Source organism: Fundulus heteroclitus, chromosome 7 (assembly GCF_011125445.2).
Source record: "Fundulus heteroclitus isolate FHET01 chromosome 7, MU-UCD_Fhet_4.1, whole genome shotgun sequence".
Taxonomy (NCBI): domain Eukaryota; kingdom Metazoa; phylum Chordata; class Actinopteri; order Cyprinodontiformes; family Fundulidae; genus Fundulus; species Fundulus heteroclitus.
Window position 1 is genome coordinate 9,057,237 of NC_046367.1, and position 21,785 is coordinate 9,079,021.

A 21,785-nucleotide genomic window follows, 5' to 3' on the forward strand; every position below is an offset into this window, starting at 1 on the left:
CGACCTCAGTTTAGGAATGATTTGATACACCAGAGGTTTTTATTTTTAATTATGACAAGAAAAAGTTAACTCAAAGTTAAAAACTTACAACTATTGAACACACAAAATGTTAGTCTTTTAATAACCATGTTTTTTTTTAAACAATCTCTTACTCCTCTCGCTCTCTGTCCATTTGTGATGGAAAACAGTCCTTGACCTTCAACTTTCAATTTAAATCTGGACAACATGTAGCTAATTTCTTGGATCATGGGTTTGAGACACACATACAATAATTTTGATTGCCCCTTTTCAGTTACCTAGATCCATCCATCCATCCATCCATCCATCCATCCATCCATCCATCCATCCATCCATCCATCCATCCATCCATCCATCCATTTCCTACACACTTTCATTGTACCTGCACTTTTTAAATGTGTTTAGAATTATATACTTATAATGATGTACTAAGACTTTTGTTGAAAAAGCTCAGATGGGCAAATGCCAGTGAATTGTTTGTGTCTGTTCATTGATGGCTGTTCTAAGAAATTGTATGTACAAGTTTAGTTGTCAATTGAATACATCGAACAACAGGATCAATATGATACTGACTGACTATATATTTTTATGCTATTTCTGTTTTTGTTACTGTGTTCCTTTTTATGATATGGACTACATGTCTGCAATAAATCTAATCGAATCTAATCTAGTTGAATCTAAAATCCTATAATGGGCTGACAACTACTTAGTTAGGTATTGGATGTTTCAGGATTAAAGTTAAAAAGTGTGTCGAACACGCCATAATAGACGTCATCATAGTGTTCCTCCTGAGCGTCAAATATCGTGAAGGTAGCACAAATTTACTAGCTAATTCCTGTGTGCGCAACGCTCGTGTTGTCAAAATAAGAGTTCAAATTCAGCCGAAGGCATTTAGAAACGCCCTCGCTCTTTCTTTTACTCCCTCTTACATGAAAAAACAATCCATAACACCAAGTAGAAATCACAGCAAAGCAACGTTGTTATCAACCTTTCCGTTGCCCCTTACATTTTATTCTGAGGGCAAAAAGGCACCGGAAGTGACCCATGTTAACGTGTTGAACTTGATCCCGGCACGAGCCGGATGCCGCCGATGCGGATCTTCTCCATCTGCAGGGCAGGAAGCTGCTGCTGAAGCGCCTCAAAGGTAACGGAGCTGTGGTCTTTTAATCACGTAAAAGTGCTTGTGCACGTTAGCGGGACGTCGGGTTTAACCCCGTTTCTGGGCTGTGAATACCTGCGTGCAGCCGGGAAGCTAACAGGCTAATGAGATGCTAGGTTGCACCACGGGCAGTTCTGGCTGCAGCTAGCTTAGCTCAGCCTAACATTTTCACAAATAACGCTGTTCCGAGAGTTGATTAAATAAAACGACATTAAGCTTTTACCATCATTAGCAAGGGTTTGAATTAAGAACAGGTAGAAATGCATATAACTGTGCTATCTCACTGTAACTTGTGTACAGGTTGAAGGTGTGCTGGAATGTCGGATTCTTGTGAAGTTATCTCATTGAGAGAGAGATCTGGATGTTTGACACAGCTTAGTTGTGAGCGATGAAAATAAACACTTCTTATTAGTACCTGTGAGCTTCCAAGCTGGGGTTCTAGATCAACAGTTGCGTATTATTTCCCACCATTTGAATTGAAAGACAACTCCTTTAATAGCTCCAGAGGAGGATTTAAGGCCCCCCTCAGTGTTTGAATGACATCATGATTGTTTTACGTAAAAGATGGTGGGAAATAAGATCTTTATTTTTATATATTCCCTCTTTCCCCCAGAGTAAAGCATATTTGATGATCTGAAACATTCATGCACAGCTTTGATCATGATTTCGCTCTAAAACCGCATCAGTCTGGAGTTTTATCAGAGTAATCATTAAAAGCAGTAGATGTCTGCCCAGTAGGTTGGCAAGCCGGTGTTTTTTTTTATGGTGCTGCTGCTTAACTGAACGCTGATATTTAATAAAGGCAAATACCAGGCCAATTTATTCACACCACCACTGTACCAGCATAGATTTTAACAGTCAAGATGGTAATGCTCATGACAGAAAAAAGTGAGGGAAATGTGGGTAAACTGCAACGAGTATCATAGTAACATTTTTGTCTCATTATTTCATAGTTGAATCTTTTCTGGGCCTGGTAGTGCGTTCGACACGTGTTCGGAGGCCTTAGTCTTTGACATGACATGGTCTTTAAATAATGCCAGAGTATCATGGGTGAACAAATGGGATTGGATTATTTTTTGTTTTTAACTTTTCCAGAACCACTTAGCTCTAATAGGCAGAACCTTAAACCTGGATGTCAGAGGAAAAACTACCATCGAGTTATCTTACAGGACATTTCATATTTAAGCATCTATATAAGATGAGGGTTATCTGTCGTTTGCCAGTTATGTCCTCCAGATGAGATGAAGGAGAAACATCATTACAGGGATTAAAGAGTTTATTTCAGTCAAAGATTTCGAGATACAAGCAAGAAGGAGGCAGGCTAGTGGAGGGATGAGATGGTGGGAAAAGTTCACCGCGCCTCCAGCTGCTCCCGCGCTGTAAACCGTTTCACCAAAACATTGAGGCTATTAAAGCCAGCCTCCTTATGTAGTTTACTATCAGCAACGAGAAGCCGACTGTCTGCACGGTGTGACAGAAATTAATTTTGAGCCTTTCTCTTTCAGCTCGTGGTTCTTCTGGTTGTGATAGAGGGACTGGCGATGGGGTACAGGGTGGTCCATGGGGTCCTGCGGCCCGCTGGCCTCACAGCGTCGCTGGTGTTCATCCTCGGCGTCCTGCTGGTGGCGGTTTGTGCCGACGCGTCGGACTACTACAAGCTGCTGGGGGTCAGCAGGGAAGCGACAACGCGAGAGATCCGGCAGGCGTTTAAGAAGCTGGCGCTCACCATGCACCCCGACAAAAACCCTGTGAGTGACTGACCGGAAAAAGGCCAACATCTTGACCTGACGCTCGGTAGATCCCGGTCTGCGTTCGCTGTTTGTCCTGGTCGGAAACTTGATGCTGATGAATGAATTGTTTAGGGCGACTCCTCGGCTCACGAGAAGTTCCTGAAGGTGAATCGGGCTTATGAAGTCCTAAAAGACGAAGACCTGAGAAAGAAATATGATAAGTACGGAGAAAAGGGACTGGACGAGCAGCAGGGAGGCCGCTACGAGAGCTGGAACTACTACCGCTACGACTTTGGTGAGGCTCCGCCCACTTTCTATAACCACACTGCTTTAAACCACCAGCCCGTCCTAACATGACCACCTGTCTTTTGCATCAATCCGTCTGTTATAGGTATCTATGATGATGATTTAGAGATCATCACTCTGGACAGCGGAGAGTTTGGTAAGTTTCAGAGTAAATAGTTGCTTTGATCGCAGCAAAAAGCCGCAAACCGACGGCACGTGGGTAAAAGCAGAGGGGGGGTAAACGGGCGGACGTGTGCTTCTGTGTGTCTGTCTTCTAGAAGCAGCAGTGGACTCTGGAGAAATCTGGTTTGTCAACTTCTATTCCCCACGGTGCTCGCACTGCCACCAGCTGGCTCCAACGGTAATAAAACGCCAGAATAAATAAACGCACTAAACACACCATTGGAGTCTTGTAGAAGTGGCTCCGTCTGAAATATTCTGATTGTAGCTCCTAGCTCCTGTACTTTAACCTTTCACGGGGTCAACAGTGAGGACTCTGTCGTGGGCAGGAAAGGAGCTTCAGACCGCTGTAGCTGATTTTGGACAGCTTTTAATGTCATACGTCATTACGCGACGGACACGCACATGGATGATGCGAGTCAAATCCAGGCCTACAGCCTTCCGAAAAAACGAAGAAAAAAACGCATGCTAGCCAAATGAAGCTGAAGCTCTCCATTATACAAACCAAAATATATCAAGGAGCGTACGTTTGCATGTGTCACACAGTACATATGAGGCAATAATGTCACTGTAAATAGTACTAGCATTAGTACTATTTTCGCTTCACTCCACCTATATGTTGCTAATGTCTCTCCGGATATTTTCGTTAATTTCCGTGAGGTGGGCTGTGCTTAAACGTCATGTCACGCAAATGATTGTGGAGTTCCTCATGGCTCCTTAGCGCCGGTGAGGGACTTCCCGAGCTCCCTATGCTAAAGGAGCTATGATAGGAAGCATACAGGCTCCTTTTCCTACCTCCTTCGTTACTGACTGCCCTGTTTGGCATCACTTATTATGCTGAAGCCCTTCTGCTAAAGAGTCCTTATCCTTAGCCCTGTGTGCCTGGTGTTTCTATTAATGCTTGAATTTCTAATGGACTCTTATAAAACAAAAACAAATAGTAATAAAAAAAACCTTACCATGCATTTGGACTAGAGAAACTGTTTTTTATATAGCTGAATGTTTGTCCCCTTTACTGGTATTGGTTGGATAGTGCTTTGGTTTTGGGTTTATAGATATCGAATTGAAGTTTCTGTGGTGCATCAACACCAGTATGTTACTTTTGCTGTGACATCACAGTCTCGTTTTAGCAGATTTGTGTGCCTAGCGATCAACTGACAATCTGGAGAGGAAAGCTACTAGGGAGCGCCCCAAAATAGTGACCTAATTATTAGCAGAGTTAATCAGACTACGTTAGGCTGCTGTCAGCTGGAGAAACTTTGAGCATCCAGCATGCTGAGGTGAGTGAATGTTCGTCAGTGCAGAAGGAGCGTCTGCATAGTGTAACTTGCAATTTAGTTATGGTATTATTAGATCCTAACTGCAGGATTAGAGTAAATTCTGTATGCAGTGGTGCACGCGTGCATTAAATATCACAACAAATTTTCTCCAATGTCCATCAGTCAGTGGTGGCTGGCGTAGCTCGAGATCAGACTCGCTACGGCTGGAACATTAGGTTGGCACCAGCGAAACAGAAGGCACATATGCAGTTTTTGTGGTGGGTTACTGTAGGTAAACTTTCTTCTTGTCAAACACACTGACAGCGTTTTATATTGTATGTTGTTCGTGATGCAGTGGAGGGAGTTTGCCAAGGAGATGGATGGAGTGATCCGCATTGGAGCAGTGAACTGTGGAGACAACCACCATCTGTGCAGGAGGAAAGGCATCAACAGCTACCCCAGCCTGTATATATATAGAGCAGGACAGGTCTGTTTTATACTCGTATTTATGCTGCTGTCATAGACTACCATGTCATTTATTGTTTATATGTTTTTGAAGTTGAGCTAATTTTTAGAGGGGCTGTGGGAAGGGGCCACGTTGAGTCATCTCTGATGACTCTTTGTGTTTCTGCAGAGGCCGGAGAAGTTCACCGGGGAGAGGAATAAAGACAACCTGGTTCGCTTCTCCATGCAGTTCATCACTACGACCGTCACTGAGCTGTGGCAGGGTGAGCTGATACTTCTGTCGTTTTCAGGCCAAAGATGTCCTTGTGTGAGAGCATATAGGAACAACCATGAAATAGTTTTTTTTTCCTAGCCTTCTCGCTGTGAGCAGCCATCCATAGTTGGTCGTCACACATATTTCACTATATTGAAACAAAGACAAAATGATTGTGGAGTTAACATTTTAAACTGGCTTTAGTGTCCTCTATTAGAAACTGGTTACTATTATACTAAAACAATAATCTCCACATGCTTTGAAGGGAATCCTCACCTTTACGCTGGTTGCCAAAATGCTTCCAACATTCCCGAATCCAACCTGTTCCTCCACAGACAGCTGCTATAGAACATGTCCCATGGCAGCTGTCCTTCATGGTGCTTCTTATAGATTTTAGCTTCCTTTTGCTTAAATAGTGACTACCGTTCTTAATATGATGTGTTCACAGACAGGGGAAAAATATTAGAATTTTGAGTTTTAGACTGTCTGGTCACAGTTCAGGGGCAACGATAAAAAATGGTCTGTGGTGCTGAACGTCTGAATTGTCAGTGCACCGTTACATTCTGGATCTTTCAGGCTTCAGCTCTGTCTGAATTTTAGATCAGCCGTCTCTTTTGTTTGTTCCTCCTTGCCAGGCAACGTGTTCACCGAGATAGAGAACGCGTTCTCCTCAGGACTCAGCTGGCTTATCACCTTCTGCTCTGACACCGGAGGTAACCGAGATCTCCTGGCGCAAAAATCAGGCTGATTATGCACGCACATATTCGAAAAACGCCCGACCCGGGAAACATCAGGGCTGACCCGCTAGATTTCTGCTCCACACGCTGACGTGTGTTTCTTTTTTCAGATTGTTTGGAGCCAAGGACACGACAGAAGCTCGCTGGGATGTTGGTGAGAGCACAGTTGAAGTCTAATCAAATGACTCGGATCTCATCAGCCAATAGAAATGAGTTACAGCCAAACGGTCTTCCTGGAGTAGAGCTCTGTATTAATTAGCATTTTCAGAACTCTTTAATGGGTCCGAGGTTTAGACTTGTAGTCCAGTGCTAGGTTACCATATCGGTATCGGCCAATACTCACTGTTGCCATAACAACAGTGAGTGACAAATTCTCCCTTTCTAGTTCAGGCCACATGTTTCTGTCCTTTTGCATAGATTTACATTATTCCATGAAATGTACATGAGAGGAGTCTAATCTGAAGAGCTGTTCTGTGATATTTCAGCTCTATAATGTCTCCCTTTCGCCACCAAACCGACCAGTTTTTCTGGTCTTGGCATGTTGTCTACAGTGGACCGTACTCACACAGCATGTAGAGTGAAAATCAGCTAAGGCAGCGGAAACACTTTCCCGATGAGATAATCATCTGCTGCGGTTGCAAGACGAATTGACCTTATTGTGCTCAGCGTTGGTCTCTGGTCTGAATGACAGGTGTGTGACCGCTGTGTGCGTTTGCGTTTAGGACGGCCTTGTTAAGGTGGGATGGATGGACTGCACCATACAGCAACAGCTCTGCGACAGTTTTCAGGTAAGGCTCAGCTCAGCTCGGTCTTTATGGGCAAGCGTGACCCTCGCGTTCAGTTTGGCATGTTCCCGTAACCAGATTACTAATGTGTGGCACTCTAGTTCTGCACATTATCAATCTGGGACTGCTCCATTTGCATCCGTTTGCACTGCAAAAACAGAACTAAAAATAAGTCAAATATTCTTGAAATGAGGGTATTTGTCCTTGATTTTAGCAGGCAAGTAAGAAGATCTGCCAATGGAATGAGTATTTTGACCCCTAAAATAAGCTAATTGGTTATTCTGCACTTGAAATAATATGATGGAGGTTAGTTGTTCCTATTTAAGTGCAAAAATCTTATTCCACTGGCAGATCATCTTATTTATCTGCTCAAATCAAGGACAAATTCACTCATTTGAAGAAAATTTTACTTATTTTTTAGTTCAGTTTTTGCAGTGTGGGGAAAGGAGGGACATTCAGCAGAACTCTTCGTGCTGATTGGGCGAAGCGAGTCAAAGTGCCTGCCTACTATAGGCTGGTTTTAGCCAATCACGGTGTCAAATTAAACGTAAGCAGGAGGCATTATGAGAAACCACAAGAAGGTGAGCTGGTCAAAACGCTTCTTGCTGCTCTTCTTTCAAAGATGAAGTCGTGGATTCTTACAACACAGATGTGATGGCAGCAGCTACGCATGCGTCCTCCTGCGCTGCCATGTTTACGTGGGCTCAGCCGCTCCTGCTTTCATCACAGCTGTATGTCCCGCCTTAAACCTCAATACTGCAACGTGATTGGCCCAAACCGTTTTTCGGTTCGGTCACAAACGGTTGAAGCCGGAGCGGTACGAGATGGACTCTCGTGTGTTTGGGAACGCACAAATACCGCGAGAATTCATCTTGGAGGCAAAGTTAATGTTGTGGTACAGAGGCAGACACGTGTTTTAGCTGAACATACTTCGGATCTCAGCTAACATGAAATAAATGTTGGGGTTATTTTAGTCATAACTGAAAAACCTGTAGTTGCTTTCCTTCCTTCCTTATTTCCTTCCCACGGGGGAAGCTGGTGCCGGTCTCCAGCGGTCACTGGGCGAGAGACCCAGAGCAAACAACAACACTCATACCTCAGGGCAATTTAGAGAGACCTAATAATAATAATAATAATAATAATTGAACATTATTGATCTCACAATGGAGAAATTCACTTCTGCATTTTAACCCATCACCTTGGGGAGCAGTGTGCTGCCACTGTACGGCACCTAGGGAGCAATTGGGGGCTAAGGGTCTTGCTCAGGGACCCAGAGTGCAGGCTGTGGGGATTGAACCGGTTACTTGCAACCTTCTCAGAGCACAATCAAGCTGCTCTAACCACTATGCCCCCCCCCCCCCCCCCCCCCCCCCCAATTAACCCAGCTGTCAAGTTTTTAGACTGTGGGAGAAGCTGGAGTACCCGGGGAGAACTCGCACATGCACAGAAAGACCAGGGTTATTGTTGTTGCTAGGCAACAGTGCTGCCAACTGCAGCCCACTTTCCAACACACAGAACTGGGATGTAGTATTTGCTCCCCCTCAGACAGATTTAGTACCAGGCAGAGATAACCTGAGGAAATACGAAGTGCAGTTTTTAAATGATGACTTCATAAAAACTGAAGCGCCATCCTGTGTCCCTGTGCATGAATGGAAGGTTTTCATAAATGGGGTGGAAATGCATTTATCTCCTTTAAAAAAAATGGGCTCATTTAAAAACAGAATTTTGCATGCGTTCAGGTTGTCTTTGACTGATAACGGTTTATAAATCTCGTGTTTCAGGTGACGAGCGGAGCAACGGGTCTGTTCCCCCCTGGAAGCGCCGTGGATCAACACGGCAGCGTACTGGTATGACACACAGCACGATGCTATCTGAACGCCCTCAGCGGGGGCTTGTTTGGCGTGCAGCGAGAAGTAGCACAGGCCTGACTCTGTTCATGTACTTCAGTGGGTGAAGACTCTGGACAGCAGAGAGATTTACAACCAGGTCATCGATCACCTGCCCGATCTGGAGCTGCTGACCAGGGACACTTTCAAGGTAGACAGACGAGGCGAGAGCAGTCGCCTTTTCAGACGCTTAGGTTCAGATCAACTGTGGTATAAATGTTTGGATGTACCCATTTACAGGAGAAACTGGCCCATCACCGCTGGCTGATCAGTTTTAGGTTCAGCGGCCGATCCGCCTCCAGCGAGTACAAGAAGCTTCAGGCGTTTCTTCGGAGCGACCACATCCAGGTACCGGTCTGTCTGCATGTCTGCCGCATGTCCCTGCCGGCCCCGCGCGCGCTAACCGACCACTGGTCTGTCCAGGTGGGCAGAGTGGACTGCGCGGCAGACTCTGAGTTGTGTCGGTCTCTGTACATCCACAAGCCCTGCGTGGCCGTTTTTAAAGGACTGGGGATCCACGACTTTGAGATCCACCACGGTCAGTACTCCCTCTCTTTTATCGAACTTTGCTACGGCCGGTTCAGTTTTAGACGCGCCACCTCTAATGCTGTCGGTTTGTTTCAGACTGTCGGCTTATCAGTGCTTTTCCTTTGGTCTGTGCGCAGGTAAAGAAGTGCTGTACAACATCGTGGGATTTGCGAGGGACAGCGTCCGCGCTCACGTGACGACGCTGAGGCCAGAAAACTTCCCCTCCAACAGGAAGGAGCCCTGGCTGGTAGACTTCTTTGCTCCGGTTTGTAACGCCTTAAACTACGTTTTGCTGCCTGGTTGGAGTAGATTTGAAAACCAGATGTTTACATACACTGCATTAAATGACAACCATGAACTTCCTGTTTTAAAGTCAGTTTAAGCTTATCTCCACCAACAAAAGCCTTCAGAGGCGTTCTCTGATGTTTTTTTAATGAAACAATATTAAGTAGATTGGACAACACGGAAGAAATAGCAGCATCAATGTTAACGCTTGCTTCCTCGATGCGAGCCGCCATTGTTGTCTGAATCAAAACAGTCTCACGTCACGGTCGCTTCTCCACTACGTTACATCTATGAAACTCCAGCCCTGCGTCCTGATTGGCTGGACAATAAAATTGGTTGGAGAAATCACTCTCTATGGGAGATGTCCCAGATGGATGTGAGTGAAGCTAGGAGGAGCGACATATATCTGGCTAGGGTCAGGTTGTTAAATGACAGCCATGAACTCCAAAGTCCTGTTTTAAGTCAGTTAAGCTTCACAAAAGTAGATATTTCTCTTTGATAAACGTAATGAGAACTATTGTGAGAGGGAATATTTTAGAGGGTTTGTTATCCTCATGTTTTAATGGGAAACTGGGGAAGCCATGAAAAACCACAAGAAACCAGTCGAGATATCAGCCGGAGAGTGTAATATTTCCACATGCCCGAAGGTGCCATGTATCTTCTTCTCAAACACCTACATGGATGTGTGAGAGCGTAGGAATGAGCAGCCGTCACAACGTTCGGGAAGGATACTGGTTCTGTGTCCCAGAGAAGCGAAATGTGCAAATCCGCTCAGAACAAAAGGGAAACAATCCTGTAAAGATGCTGGTTAAAGTTGGTGAGTGTCGTTATCCACGGCGAAACGGGTCCGAAACAAAGGAGTCCTCCAAACGGACCCTAAACATACCAACCAATCAGTTAGAAAGTGGCTTAAGATCAACATAGCGATGTTCTGGAGAGGCCATGGCAGAGCCCTGTTCTCAGGGCCGCTGAACATCTTGTTGGAAGGAAACGAGTACCTGGTGCTATGATCTACGCTACCAGTCACAAGTTTGGACTCGCCTGTTCATTAATTTTCATTCCTACCTCTGGGAACGCCTTCAGGACAGTAGGAAAACCATTTCTGGTGACTAACCTCATGAAGCTCATCCAGAGAAGGCCAGGAGTGACCAAAGCTCTAATCAACACCGATGTCTGCTTTAAGGACAGTTGATGGGTTTATTGGCTTTTAACTGACACGAAGTCACAGCCACAAAGTTACCTAAAAAATAATACCACAATATGTCGTGATGAAATTTAAAGTCCATGTCACCCAGCCCTACGTCAATATGTACCTCCAGTGTAGGAAGTCATGAAAATAGACTTTGCCACTGAATGACAAAGGTGAGTCAAAGCTTTTGATTGGTGGTGTTCTTCTGGATTTTGAGGTGATTACAGTAGGAAAAGGCTCCAGTGGATTTGTGAAACAGTAAAAAGAGATGTTGTAAGATTTTTTTTTTTAGTTGGGTTTTACTTCTATGGGTACAGCGGTCCAGTAAGGCGGAGGGTTTTACTGCGTTAGATTCCCAAGCCTGCGCTGCTGCATCTCTGTCGGGTTTCTACATACTCAGGAAGAGACTTCTTCCATTGCTGACAGAGCCACGTCATACGTTGTAAACTGGACCAAACATTAACGTGTTATAGTTTGCCGTCTACTGTGTAACGACCCAACGGGTCTCTGTTTGGATTAGGGGACAGGTTTATAGCTCCACACCCAGAACGCAAACACTTGACAGGGAGCCAGGCAGGACAGACTTTGCCAGCAGGTTTGCTTGTTACTGCAGAACAAGTGACGATGTGGTACGTATCTGGAACACTGGAAGACGTTGGGTTTTCACTAAATAAATGTTAAACCCACACCAAGTCTGAAACATTTGTACCTTTTCTATTTTTGCTGAGAAATGGTCAACAAACCGTGCTGTTACTGGACCGAAACACAATATTTGGTTGTTGGAAAAGTATGAAATACTTCCACAATTAGCTTTTCAATTGGACTTATCGAAGGCATTGTGGATCAGCCTTCTAAAATATTTAGGTCAATAAGTAAACGGAAACCCTTCACATCCTTCCTGTGTAATGGATGCAGCTTTGTTTTACAGGAAAGACGAATTTTTCAAATGACACTGACAAACTTCCCTGTATATTATTAGGGTTTTATGTGATGGACCAGCACACAATGCATACTTGTGAACTGGAAGGAGAATTACTCAAGCTTTTAAAAGTTTTGAACAGAGCTGTCCCCACAGCATGATGCTGCCGCCACCGTGTTCTGCCACGGTATTCACCCTTTGGTTTGTTCTCTAATGTTCTCTCTAACAAACCGCTGAGGCCTTCGCAGAACAGTTGAGATCCAATTGCCCTCAGACGGACTCTGTTTTCTAATTAGGGGACTCCAGAGGACAGAGGTATCCCTGGACTTTATATACCGGTGTCAGAGTATAGCGGCTTACCATGATTCCCCACCACACATTTTAACAAGAGACCGCTATGAAAACCAGGAGCATTTTTCTATTACTTTACAATTATGCATTAAGTCTGTGTCGATCTGTCACTAAAATACACAGAAGTCCATTGTTTTAATGTGGGTATGAGTATTTTTGCAATGCATTGGGACCATTTAATCAGTTTATGCAGCATTGTTCTTATTGTACTAATAGTATTGTCTTTGGATCATGTGCAGTGGTGTCCTCCATGTCGAGCCTTACTTCCTGAACTGAGAAAAGCGTCCATCCAGTTGGCCGGACAGATGAAGTTTGGTACTTTGGACTGCACCATCCACCATGACCTGTGCTCCACGGTAAGTTCGGAGATCTCTGGGCCGCGCGGTTAACTGCGAGCTGGGTATCAGGTGTTCTGTAGGCAATCTGCTCCCCTCTCTGTCTTTCAGTACAATATTCAAGCATATCCCACCACCGTCATCTTCAACGGCTCCTCTGTGCACGAATACGAAGGGCATCACTCGGCTGACGGCATCCTGGAGTTCATACAGGTGATTTTTTTTTTTTTTTTTAAAGCAGTTACCCCGCCAACCTCCTCTTGGGATCTGTGGTGTTTTCAGACCTTATGAAAGTAACTAGTGTTCAGGAAGAGTTGTTGTCTGCTTCTGCAGGATCTGGTCAACCCTTCCGTGGTGGTCCTTGATCCCTCCAGCTTCGCGGAAAAAGTCAAAGGTACAAACTTTTAACGGAATATAAGGATTAAGGTGCAGCATAATATGCCCAATTTTGACAAAGTAGCAGAATGTCTTTAATGTTTTTAGATCTTAATCAATCATCAGCGTGGTTTGGTAGGAATGCAGAATATCAGTTCCCAAACACGTCCAGCTGTAAAGGCTTACCCAGGTTTGGTGTTGATGTTGCAGGCAGAGGTGAAGGGCAGACCTGGGCCGTGGACTTCTACGCTCCTTGGTGTGGTCCCTGCCAGGCCCTGATGCCAGAGTGGAGACGCATGGCTCGGGTACGACTCACGTTCCACTAGGGCTGGGCGATAAATCAATTGAATCGGTTAATTCCAATTTAACTTTTTTAATATCTGATTTTTGGAAAATCTGGATTTTATTTTGCAAATGAACTCATTGGGCATCCATGAAGAGAACATCATGCAATGCTGAATATATGTTTGGGAAAATATATTGTCAAAATGTTCTAAAGAGGACTTTTTACCATAAGACAAGACACTTTAAGCTAATCATTTATTTTTTTAAGTTAATTTGAAGTTACATAAGTGAAGTGAAGCTTGTTCTTAGCTCATCGTTTAATACTAGCACCACTTGCAGCAAACATTTCATTGTTTACAAAGGCAGGTCAGCCATCTTGTTTTACAAGCATGTTTCACCATAGACATCATATACGTAGACGCCCCATTGTATGCTGCGGGCTGCTGGGCTGACGTGCCTACAGGGCGGCCATCTTGGGTCAGACCACAGATCAGACATCTGCTGTCAAAATGAATAGGAGGCAGCTCAGATTTAATTTAAATCATATGTTCACAATGCTGGTGACCTTTCAGACAGATTACACATATTTATTCAGAACAAAAACAACTTAAACTGAAGTCTTAACGGGATGATATATATTCTCACAGTTATATATTTTCAGTTACATATCAATATAATAAACACAAATTATACACACATCTCTCTCTCTCTATCTATACATATCTATATCTATATCTATATATATATATATATATATATCTATCTATCTATCTATCTATCTATCTATCTATCTATCTATCTATCTATCTATCTATCTATCTATCTATCTATCTATCTATCTATCTATCTATCTATCTATCTATCTATCTATCTATCTATATATATATATATATATATATATATATATATATATATATATATATATATATATATATATATATATATATCCTCAGTCAGATCTTTTAGAAATCAGGGTGTTTAATGTACTTTTCTCCGATTCCATCGGTATGAGGATGATCTATCATAAAATCTTAGTTGTGGAAGGTAATTCCCTGGGATCTGGTTTGTAATGCCCTTTTATTTCCGCACCCATAAGCCGAGCAAAAGTCGGGCATCCTGGGACGGAGCACTGGAAGATTGCTGACTGTCAATATAAGATCGAAATTATTTATTAAGTTAGACAATCAATCTTTTAATTAAATCAATTGGTCCCATGTAGCCCCTAAAGGGGTGACGTCTTCAGTCAGCTAATTTATCTGGAAATCGGTTGAGAATTCACCAGATTCAGAGTGTCTGAAAACATAAAGCACCACTTACCTGAACTGATTTGTATTCTGTCTGACTGCCGCTTGGTCTGACCTAAGATGGCCGCTCTGTCGGCACGCCTCTCACCCGAGAACGCGGCGTCTACGTATTCATGTCTGTGTGTTTCACAGCTTATGTTTAGTTGCACTTTGAAGTTGTCAACACCCAGATGAAGTGCATGAAATAAAAGCAAGTTTTTAAATATAATTTCTTTAATTTAGTTTTTTAATGAAAAGGAGGAAAAAAATGTATTACGTCAGATTTGTTATAATAAAATCAGAGATTTTATTTTCAAGCAAAATCGCCCAGCCCTACGTTCCATGCAACAAACACAAAAAGATGTTCAACTAAGTTGAAAAAAAATGTCATCATAGCTAAAATGCTAAACTTCTACAACAGTAACCCAAAAAATCAAATGTATAATTTTTGATACAAATATTTCTGAGACCTCTACCACTTGAACAGATTGGTATTTTTCTGAACATACAACTTACAACATACAAATGAATATATTTTACACACCCTATATAAAAACACAAAAAACAACCGTATCAATTACGATACAAATAAAATTTGAAAGCCTGACGTTTTATTTTTTTTAAGCAAGAAAAAAACATTTTATTTTTTTAAGTGTGCCGTTTTCTCACAATTACCTGTATCAGGCTTTAAAACGTTCCTAAATAAATTGTTCCCATAATCAGGCAAAAATCAGTTAAAAGTCTGAATTATTTTCTTCCCATTGAACAATTTCCATCACAGATTTAGGCTCAGGTCAGACATGGTACCATGCTAGCATAAAATTACAAACCAACATTTGGGCATATCATTTGTTTACTGTGCATCCCTTTGAATGATGTGGTTCCTTAGAAATGAGGGAAGACCAGAAGGATCCAATAAAAGTGCTTTAATATGTCACATGACCTTCAGGGTGCCATATTCAAACCAGACTTTTTCAAGCCACTAGCTTCTCCATCTGGAAAAATCTATCTTTATACTAATAGGTTACCACTTCTGTTATCTTTGAAAGCATCATTTCCACTACCTCAGTCAGTGAAAGAGACCTTGCAAAACGCAACTTTAAGGATTATGCCGCTAAAACATTTAACCAAGCTTACTCTTCTACTTCCACTTTTTCCTGTAACTCAGTAGAGGAGCTAGTAGATAACTTTCAATCTAAAGTTTCAGATATCATTGACTGCATCGCTCCATTTAAAGGGAAGGTTGTTTCTGGGAAGAAAGAATCTCCATAGAGAAGTGCTCCATCAGTTAGCAGTAAAAAAAAGAGGGAGTGTCGAAAATCTGAACGCAGGTGGCAAAGACTAGACTCCATACACATAAGAAAATATCAATTATGCGAGACGTAGCCATGTATGTAAGATAAAACGAAGAAAAGTCCCTCGTTCAAGTAATTTTTTCCAGGAGATTGTGCACGAGCTGGAGGCGTGTGCTTAGCCTGGTGCATGTCGAGGGTTTCTCAAACATTTGTTTAAACTAAACTGTTCTCCTCACTCAGGGTCAGAATGTGTGCTAGATCAGGCATAGTTCTTTTAAGAAACCATACACCAGCTAAGTTCCTCTTCCTGTTTTCTGTCCACAGCTTTCTTGAAGAAAGTTTTGCCTGTCATAACATCTGATTTGACTCAGATAACACGTCCCTTCTGTCGGGTTTTTTTCCCCCAGTCTGTAAAAACAGCAATTATCAAACCACTGTTGAAAAAGAACAATTTGGACAAACAACTACAGGTCAGAATTACAGGCCCACCTCTAACTTCACCTTTATCATTGCCACAATAGAAAGTGTGTTATGTCTCAGCATAACTGTATGGTATGGGAGCTGCACAGTGCAGAGGAGGAAGGGCTTAGCACGGGTGGTGAGAACAGCGCCAGGCATTGTGGGATGCCGTCTACAGGCTTTGGTCAGACGCATCTCCACTGATCCCACCCACCCAGGCAATGCACTATTTGCCCCTCTTCCATCAGGTAAACGCTTCAGAAGCATCAAATCCAGAACTGTCTTCTCGCCAAGAGCTGTGAGGGCTATCGCCCCCTGCTGAGAGACTGTGGTCCATCATGTTACACTCACACTACTGTTATTGCCTATTTGCACCCTCTTATTAGGAATATCAAATTGCACATTTTTGTAAATGAAGCCTCAAGATCACGGCACAAAAATTACCTCATTACGTCATTACTTTAGATACATGAAGGAGGGTCTAATCCATGTAACATGGCTCATATCAATGGTAAAGGGACTGATATCAGAGCCCTCAGAGTCTAATGTGTGAATTCTTTTTAAATACTAAGTGTGTTGTGTCTGTCTGTCATGTTTTTTGTGTATATCCTAAGCTAGTGTCTGCCTCAAAGGTAATTTCACCAGGGTAAAACGTGGTGACAATAAAAGATTCTGGATTCTTCAGTAAGATTATTGAAAAAGCTGTGTTTCAACAATTAAACACCTTCATAACAATGACTAGTCGCTTCTGACGTTTTCCAGTCAGGTTTCTGTGCTCACCACAGTACAGAGACCGCCCTTATCAAGGTGTTTAATGACATCCATATAAATGCAGACTGTGGAAGAACCACAGTGCTGGTTCTATTGGACCTCAGTGCAGCATTCGATACTGTCGATCACTCCATTCTGTTAGAGCGCCTGGAAAACTGGATCGGTCTTTCTGGTACAGCATTCGACTGGTTTAAATCCTACTTTAAGGACAGGGACTTTTTCATGTCAGTAGGTAACTTTACATCAGAGATGACAAAAATCACATGTGGGGTTCCCCAAGGGTCCATCCTGGGTTCCCTGCTATTCAATATCTACATGCTCCCTGGAGCTCAGATCACAAAAAAACAACATCAGCTACCATAACTATGCAGACAACACACAGCTCTACATCACCATGTCACCAGGTGACTATGAACCCATTGAACTTACCAAAATTTGCTTCAGCTAGTATCCACCGTTACTAGCTGAGGCAAGTTTTGGAAGGAGCTTCCAACACTAGCTGAAAAACGTTCTGGTCCAGAATCGATCGTTGGCTCACATACAGAACCAACTAAATAACTGCAGGTTCACGGCCTCCTGTGTGTTGGTGTGACCGTTCAGATCCTGTTGGATGTTTCTTTGACCATGTTCCAGATCTTGCAAAGTATGAAAAGAAGACAGTTTGGAAAAAGGTTTAATTCTTCAAACTCTTTTCTTATCCTCCAATTTCTAAAAGACATAAATCTGATAAGGCTTATTGAATCTAGTAATTGAATTATATTTATAGTAGTTGTTTAGCTTTGGCTTGTATAATATTCCTAGTACTTACTTGCAATTATAGTAGTTCCAGATTTTTACAGAGAAAGACACTATTAAAGCAGGTCAAGGGAAATAGCTTTAGTGACAATATCCAGAATGTTGGAAAACTGCAGAAAAACATATGGAAAAGTCAACAAAGGTCTGGAGTTCTGAAATGAAGAATATGCAGAAACCCAGTGACCAGAAGGCTGTTGCTTCTTATTCTGTTCGCGTGATAACCTGGTGGTTTCTCAGTATGGATTCAGAACATGGTTGGTGAGAGCTGAGGTGTTCCAGTTCACTGCGTGATGATTGGTTAAAACCACCGCCATTGTGTGGTCCACCAGAGAAGAGTCTGTTGGAATCACTGTAACAGAGAAGAAGTGCAGGGAAAGCTTTCTGACCTCACCGTGTCTCCTCTGCAGATGGTTTCGGGTCAGATCCTGGTGGGCTCAGTCGACTGTCAGCGCTTTCAGACGTTCTGCCAGAGTCAGGGCGTGAGGGCGTACCCTGAAGTTCGACTGTACGCTGGGAACACCAGGCAGCCAGAGCGCTTTTCGTAAGTACGGTGTGACAATAATAACGTTTGTGATCGTTAGCCTCGTGGCCTCACGGCTCCAGAGACACGCAGATTCACAGAAAAAAGAGAAGACAGGAGATGAAGATGAGACTGAGGAGAGGCTTTGACTCTGGAACAGTGTTATCGTGATCTGTGTGTGTCTGCAGGAGTTACAATGGCTGGCACAGAGATGCACATTCACTCAGAGCATGGACACTTAGGTAACATCCTTATCCTGTCTGCCTGACCTCATCCTTTTCCTCCACCTTCTATCCTGTTTTTCTTGCTCTTTAATACACATACATGTCTTCCCATATACTACCTCCACTACTTTCTTTTTCCCTATCTTTTTTCCTTCCTTCCTTCCTTCCTTCCTTCCTTCCTTCGCTCTTTGTTTGTTCGTACCTTCCTTCCTTCCTTCCTTCATTCATTCGCTCTTTGTTCACTCCTTCGTTCCTTTGTTCCTTCCTTCTTTCCTTCCTTCCTTCCTTCGCTCTTTCTTACTTCTTTGTTCGTCTATTCCCTCCCTCCCTTCTTATACTCTTCATTTGTTTATTCTTTTCTTTGCTCTTCCTTCCTTCCTTCCTTCCTTCCTTCCTTCCTTCCTTCCTTCCTTCCTTCCTTCCTTCCTTCCTTCCTTCCTTCCTTCCTTCCTTCCTTCCTTCCTTCCTTCCTTCCTTCATTCGCTCTTTGTTCGCTCCTTCATTCCTTATTTCATTCCTTATTTCCTTCCTTATTTCCTTCCTTCCTTCCTTCCTTCCTTCCTTCCTTCCTTCCTTCCTTCATTCATTCATTCGCTCTTTCTTACTTCTTTGTTCGTCTATTCCCTCCCTCCCTCCCTTCTTATACTCTTCATTTGTTTATTCTTTTCTTTGCTCTTCCTTCCTTCCTTCCTTCCTTCATTCATTCATTCATTCATTCGCTCTTTGTTCACCCCTTCGTTCCTTTGTTCCTTCCTTTTTTCCTTCCTTCCTTCCTTCCTTCGCTCTTTCTTACTTCTTTGTTCGTCTACTCCCTCCCTCCCTCCCTCCCTTCTTATACTCTTCATTTGTTTATTCCTTTCTTTGCTCTTCCTTCATTCCTTCCTTTGCTCTACTACTTTTGGATTGTGTTCGTTCCTTTCGTCCTTCGATCTTTTGCTCTTTCTTCCTTGTTTTGATCTTCATTCATTTGTTTCTTCCTTCCTTTGTTCTTATATTTTCTTCTTCCTTCCTTCCTGCCTTCTTCCCTTTCCCCTGTTGTGTTTTTTTATGAGTAATCCTGTTTGTTGGTCTTTCCTTTTAACTGAGTAATGGACTTAGATTCTGCGTGTGCATGTGTGTAGTTCTTTGCCCAGAGCATCGGTGGATCTGACTCCCCAGACCTTCAGATCCCAGGTTCTTTCAGGTCAAGATCACTGGGTTCTAGATTTCTATGCCCCCTGGTGTGGACCTTGTCAACACTTTGCCCCAGAGTTTGAGATCCTGGCTCGGGTGAGACACATTCATTTTATGAGAGCTACTCATAAAACTCATAAAACATAGTGAAGTTTGTTTGCGATTGGAAATTAGATGTCGGTTCTTAAAAAGGTGATATGGCAATGTAAAAGGAGGATTAGTTTAAAAAAGAACGGCATGTCAAAAACTCAATAATCAACGGGAAAATCTGGAATTTTAGCATCAAACAAATCATATAAATGCTACTGACCAGCTTTGTGCATGTCTCCAATTGTATTTTTATTTTTTTTAACAATAATCATTCGCTCCAAGCTTTTAGTCAGGAGAAACATGTTAGTAAAACTAAGAAATTACTTAACCTTACTCTGTGGGGGAATCTGAATTCTTTTTAGCCTCTGCTTACCTCGCGGTCACCTTTGTTTTGTGGGCTGTAACATTAAAAAAAACACTCTGCATGAAGAATGTTTTTGAAATAATCTTCTCCGTATGAGCAACAGATGCTTAAAGGAAAGGTCCGAGCGGGGAAGGTGGACTGCCAGGCTCACCATCAGACGTGTCAGTCAGCTGGAATCACTGCCTACCCAACGGTCCGATTCTACCCATACCTGGGAGCGAGGAGGGTGAGGACGCGCTGCCACGGCCACGGCCAGCAGAGGGCGCCGGTGTTGTAACTGTCTCACTCAGCAACAACATCAGCCCACAACCAATAGCCTGTGTATATTGTTGCAGAATGAACACAGCGGGGAGCACATTAACAGCCGGGACGCCAACACGATCGCTGACATCATCAGGCATCGCCTACAGCAGCTGTCACCACGGTTACAGAACACACCAAAGGTAAACCCTCTTTTCATTTACAACTCAAAGTGTTTGCTAAAGCCGAGTCGGACCCGTCCTGACTGTGTTGGTTTTGTAGGACGAGCTCTGACCATGGAGGAAGCTACACGGGAGACCAACGACCTGATTGGTCTAAGGGAGAATGTACGTGGGTTCGATTGGTTCAGTGACTCAGCACTCCTGGAGGTGACGGCAGACATGCGGCGACTGACGCATGCTGCGGTCTTCAACGAACTGAACCCTTTGGCCTTAATTTTATTTGCTTTTATTTTGTCTCCAATGTTTGTATTTACTCTATGAAGTAAACCTGTGAGACATTATGGGATATCGTTACTGATCCAGTTGCGCACACACACACACAAATGCTGACACACTACTGTATTTTAGTGTTCCTGAAGGAACATTTGCAGAATACAACTTTTATTTTGTTATACATGTCCCAACATCCGTTTTACAGCGCTATCTGTGCTTTATATTCTGTCTGTTTGAAAAAAAATCTAGATTATGTTTTGAATAAATAAGGCAGACGTAATGTGAAGCGTTACTGTTTTTATGTGTCATTTTAACTAAATGTGGCTATATTGGGTCAGATGTTTTGATGGAAACAAAGTTCTGGATACCAGCTGGTAAAAAAAGGAAACAGCTGTAAAATGATAATTCTACCCATAAGAATATTACATTTATAAAAAGAATACAATTTGAAATGAATAAAACATTATTTTCTAATGTTACATTTATTTTCCAGCCTTTTATTTCCATTGCCTTGCAAAAGTATTTATACTGCAAGAACCTTTGTACGTTGCAATCTGAAACTTCAGTGTATGTCAGTGGGATTCTGTGTGATAGAGCAAGACGATGGTGGGAGAAATTATACATGGTGTCAATATTTTTTTTTTTTACAAGTGGAAAAAGTGTGATGTTGCCAATATATTCAGCTCCCCTGAGTCCGACGACGATTGTACAACCACCTTTTGCTCCTGCAAATCTTCTACTGTATGTCTCCACCACAGGCTGCTAGAGACGGACATTTTAACCCAAAAATAGTAGCATAGCCAGATTGGGAACTTCATTTTTTTTTTTTTTACTTAATGAAACTCTAAAGAACATCACTGTTTAATTTTTACTCAGCAAAAATGTTGATACAAATAAAAAAATAATGGATGACATTCTGTAGCTGTTCTTGCATGAATGGGACCCCAGGGTTCCATTAAGGCTGTCTGAATTCGGCACAGCAGGCCAAATCTCCTTTTCCCCCCCACGATAGAGTTCTTACTGACGACCAGGTGAAAGGACAAGGAGCAGGAACTAGGAGCTGTAATTAGACGTAGTTAGGACAATCATGTA

The 21,785-nt window shown here is 42.8% G+C and overlaps 1 protein-coding gene across 1 annotated transcript; it reads left to right on the forward strand.

Moving 5' to 3' along the window:
• Window positions 1-1,066: 1,066 nt before the first annotated feature.
• Window positions 1,067-21,605, forward strand: dnajc10 (DnaJ (Hsp40) homolog, subfamily C, member 10). Its single transcript, XM_012879519.3, has 25 exons — window positions 1,067-1,162; window positions 2,683-2,925; window positions 3,040-3,202; window positions 3,299-3,349; window positions 3,471-3,553; window positions 4,987-5,118; window positions 5,266-5,359; window positions 5,985-6,062; window positions 6,197-6,240; window positions 6,809-6,874; window positions 8,653-8,718; window positions 8,819-8,908; window positions 8,998-9,105; window positions 9,181-9,295; window positions 9,423-9,550; window positions 12,269-12,385; window positions 12,476-12,577; window positions 12,698-12,758; window positions 12,950-13,044; window positions 18,035-18,168; window positions 18,336-18,389; window positions 19,493-19,640; window positions 20,102-20,224; window positions 20,334-20,441; window positions 20,521-21,605. Exons 2-25 carry the CDS (start codon window positions 2,719-2,721, stop codon window positions 20,530-20,532), a joined length of 2,379 nt encoding a protein of 792 aa, XP_012734973.2. The 5' UTR covers window positions 1,067-1,162; window positions 2,683-2,718; the 3' UTR covers window positions 20,533-21,605.
• The last annotated feature ends 180 nt before the right edge of the window (window positions 21,606-21,785 follow it).

Excerpts from the sequence above, each read along its gene's own strand:
- dnajc10 (XM_012879519.3), top strand. The coding sequence starts at position 2,719 with ATGGGGTACAGGGTGGTCCATGGGGTCCTGCGGCCCGCTGGCCTCACA. Across the intron at positions 3,350-3,470 it reads TCTGGACAGCGGAGAGTTTG|AAGCAGCAGTGGACTCTGGA; the intron begins GTAAGTTTCAGA and ends TCTGTCTTCTAG. Across the intron at positions 9,106-9,180 it reads TTCGGAGCGACCACATCCAG|GTGGGCAGAGTGGACTGCGC; the intron begins GTACCGGTCTGT and ends TGGTCTGTCCAG.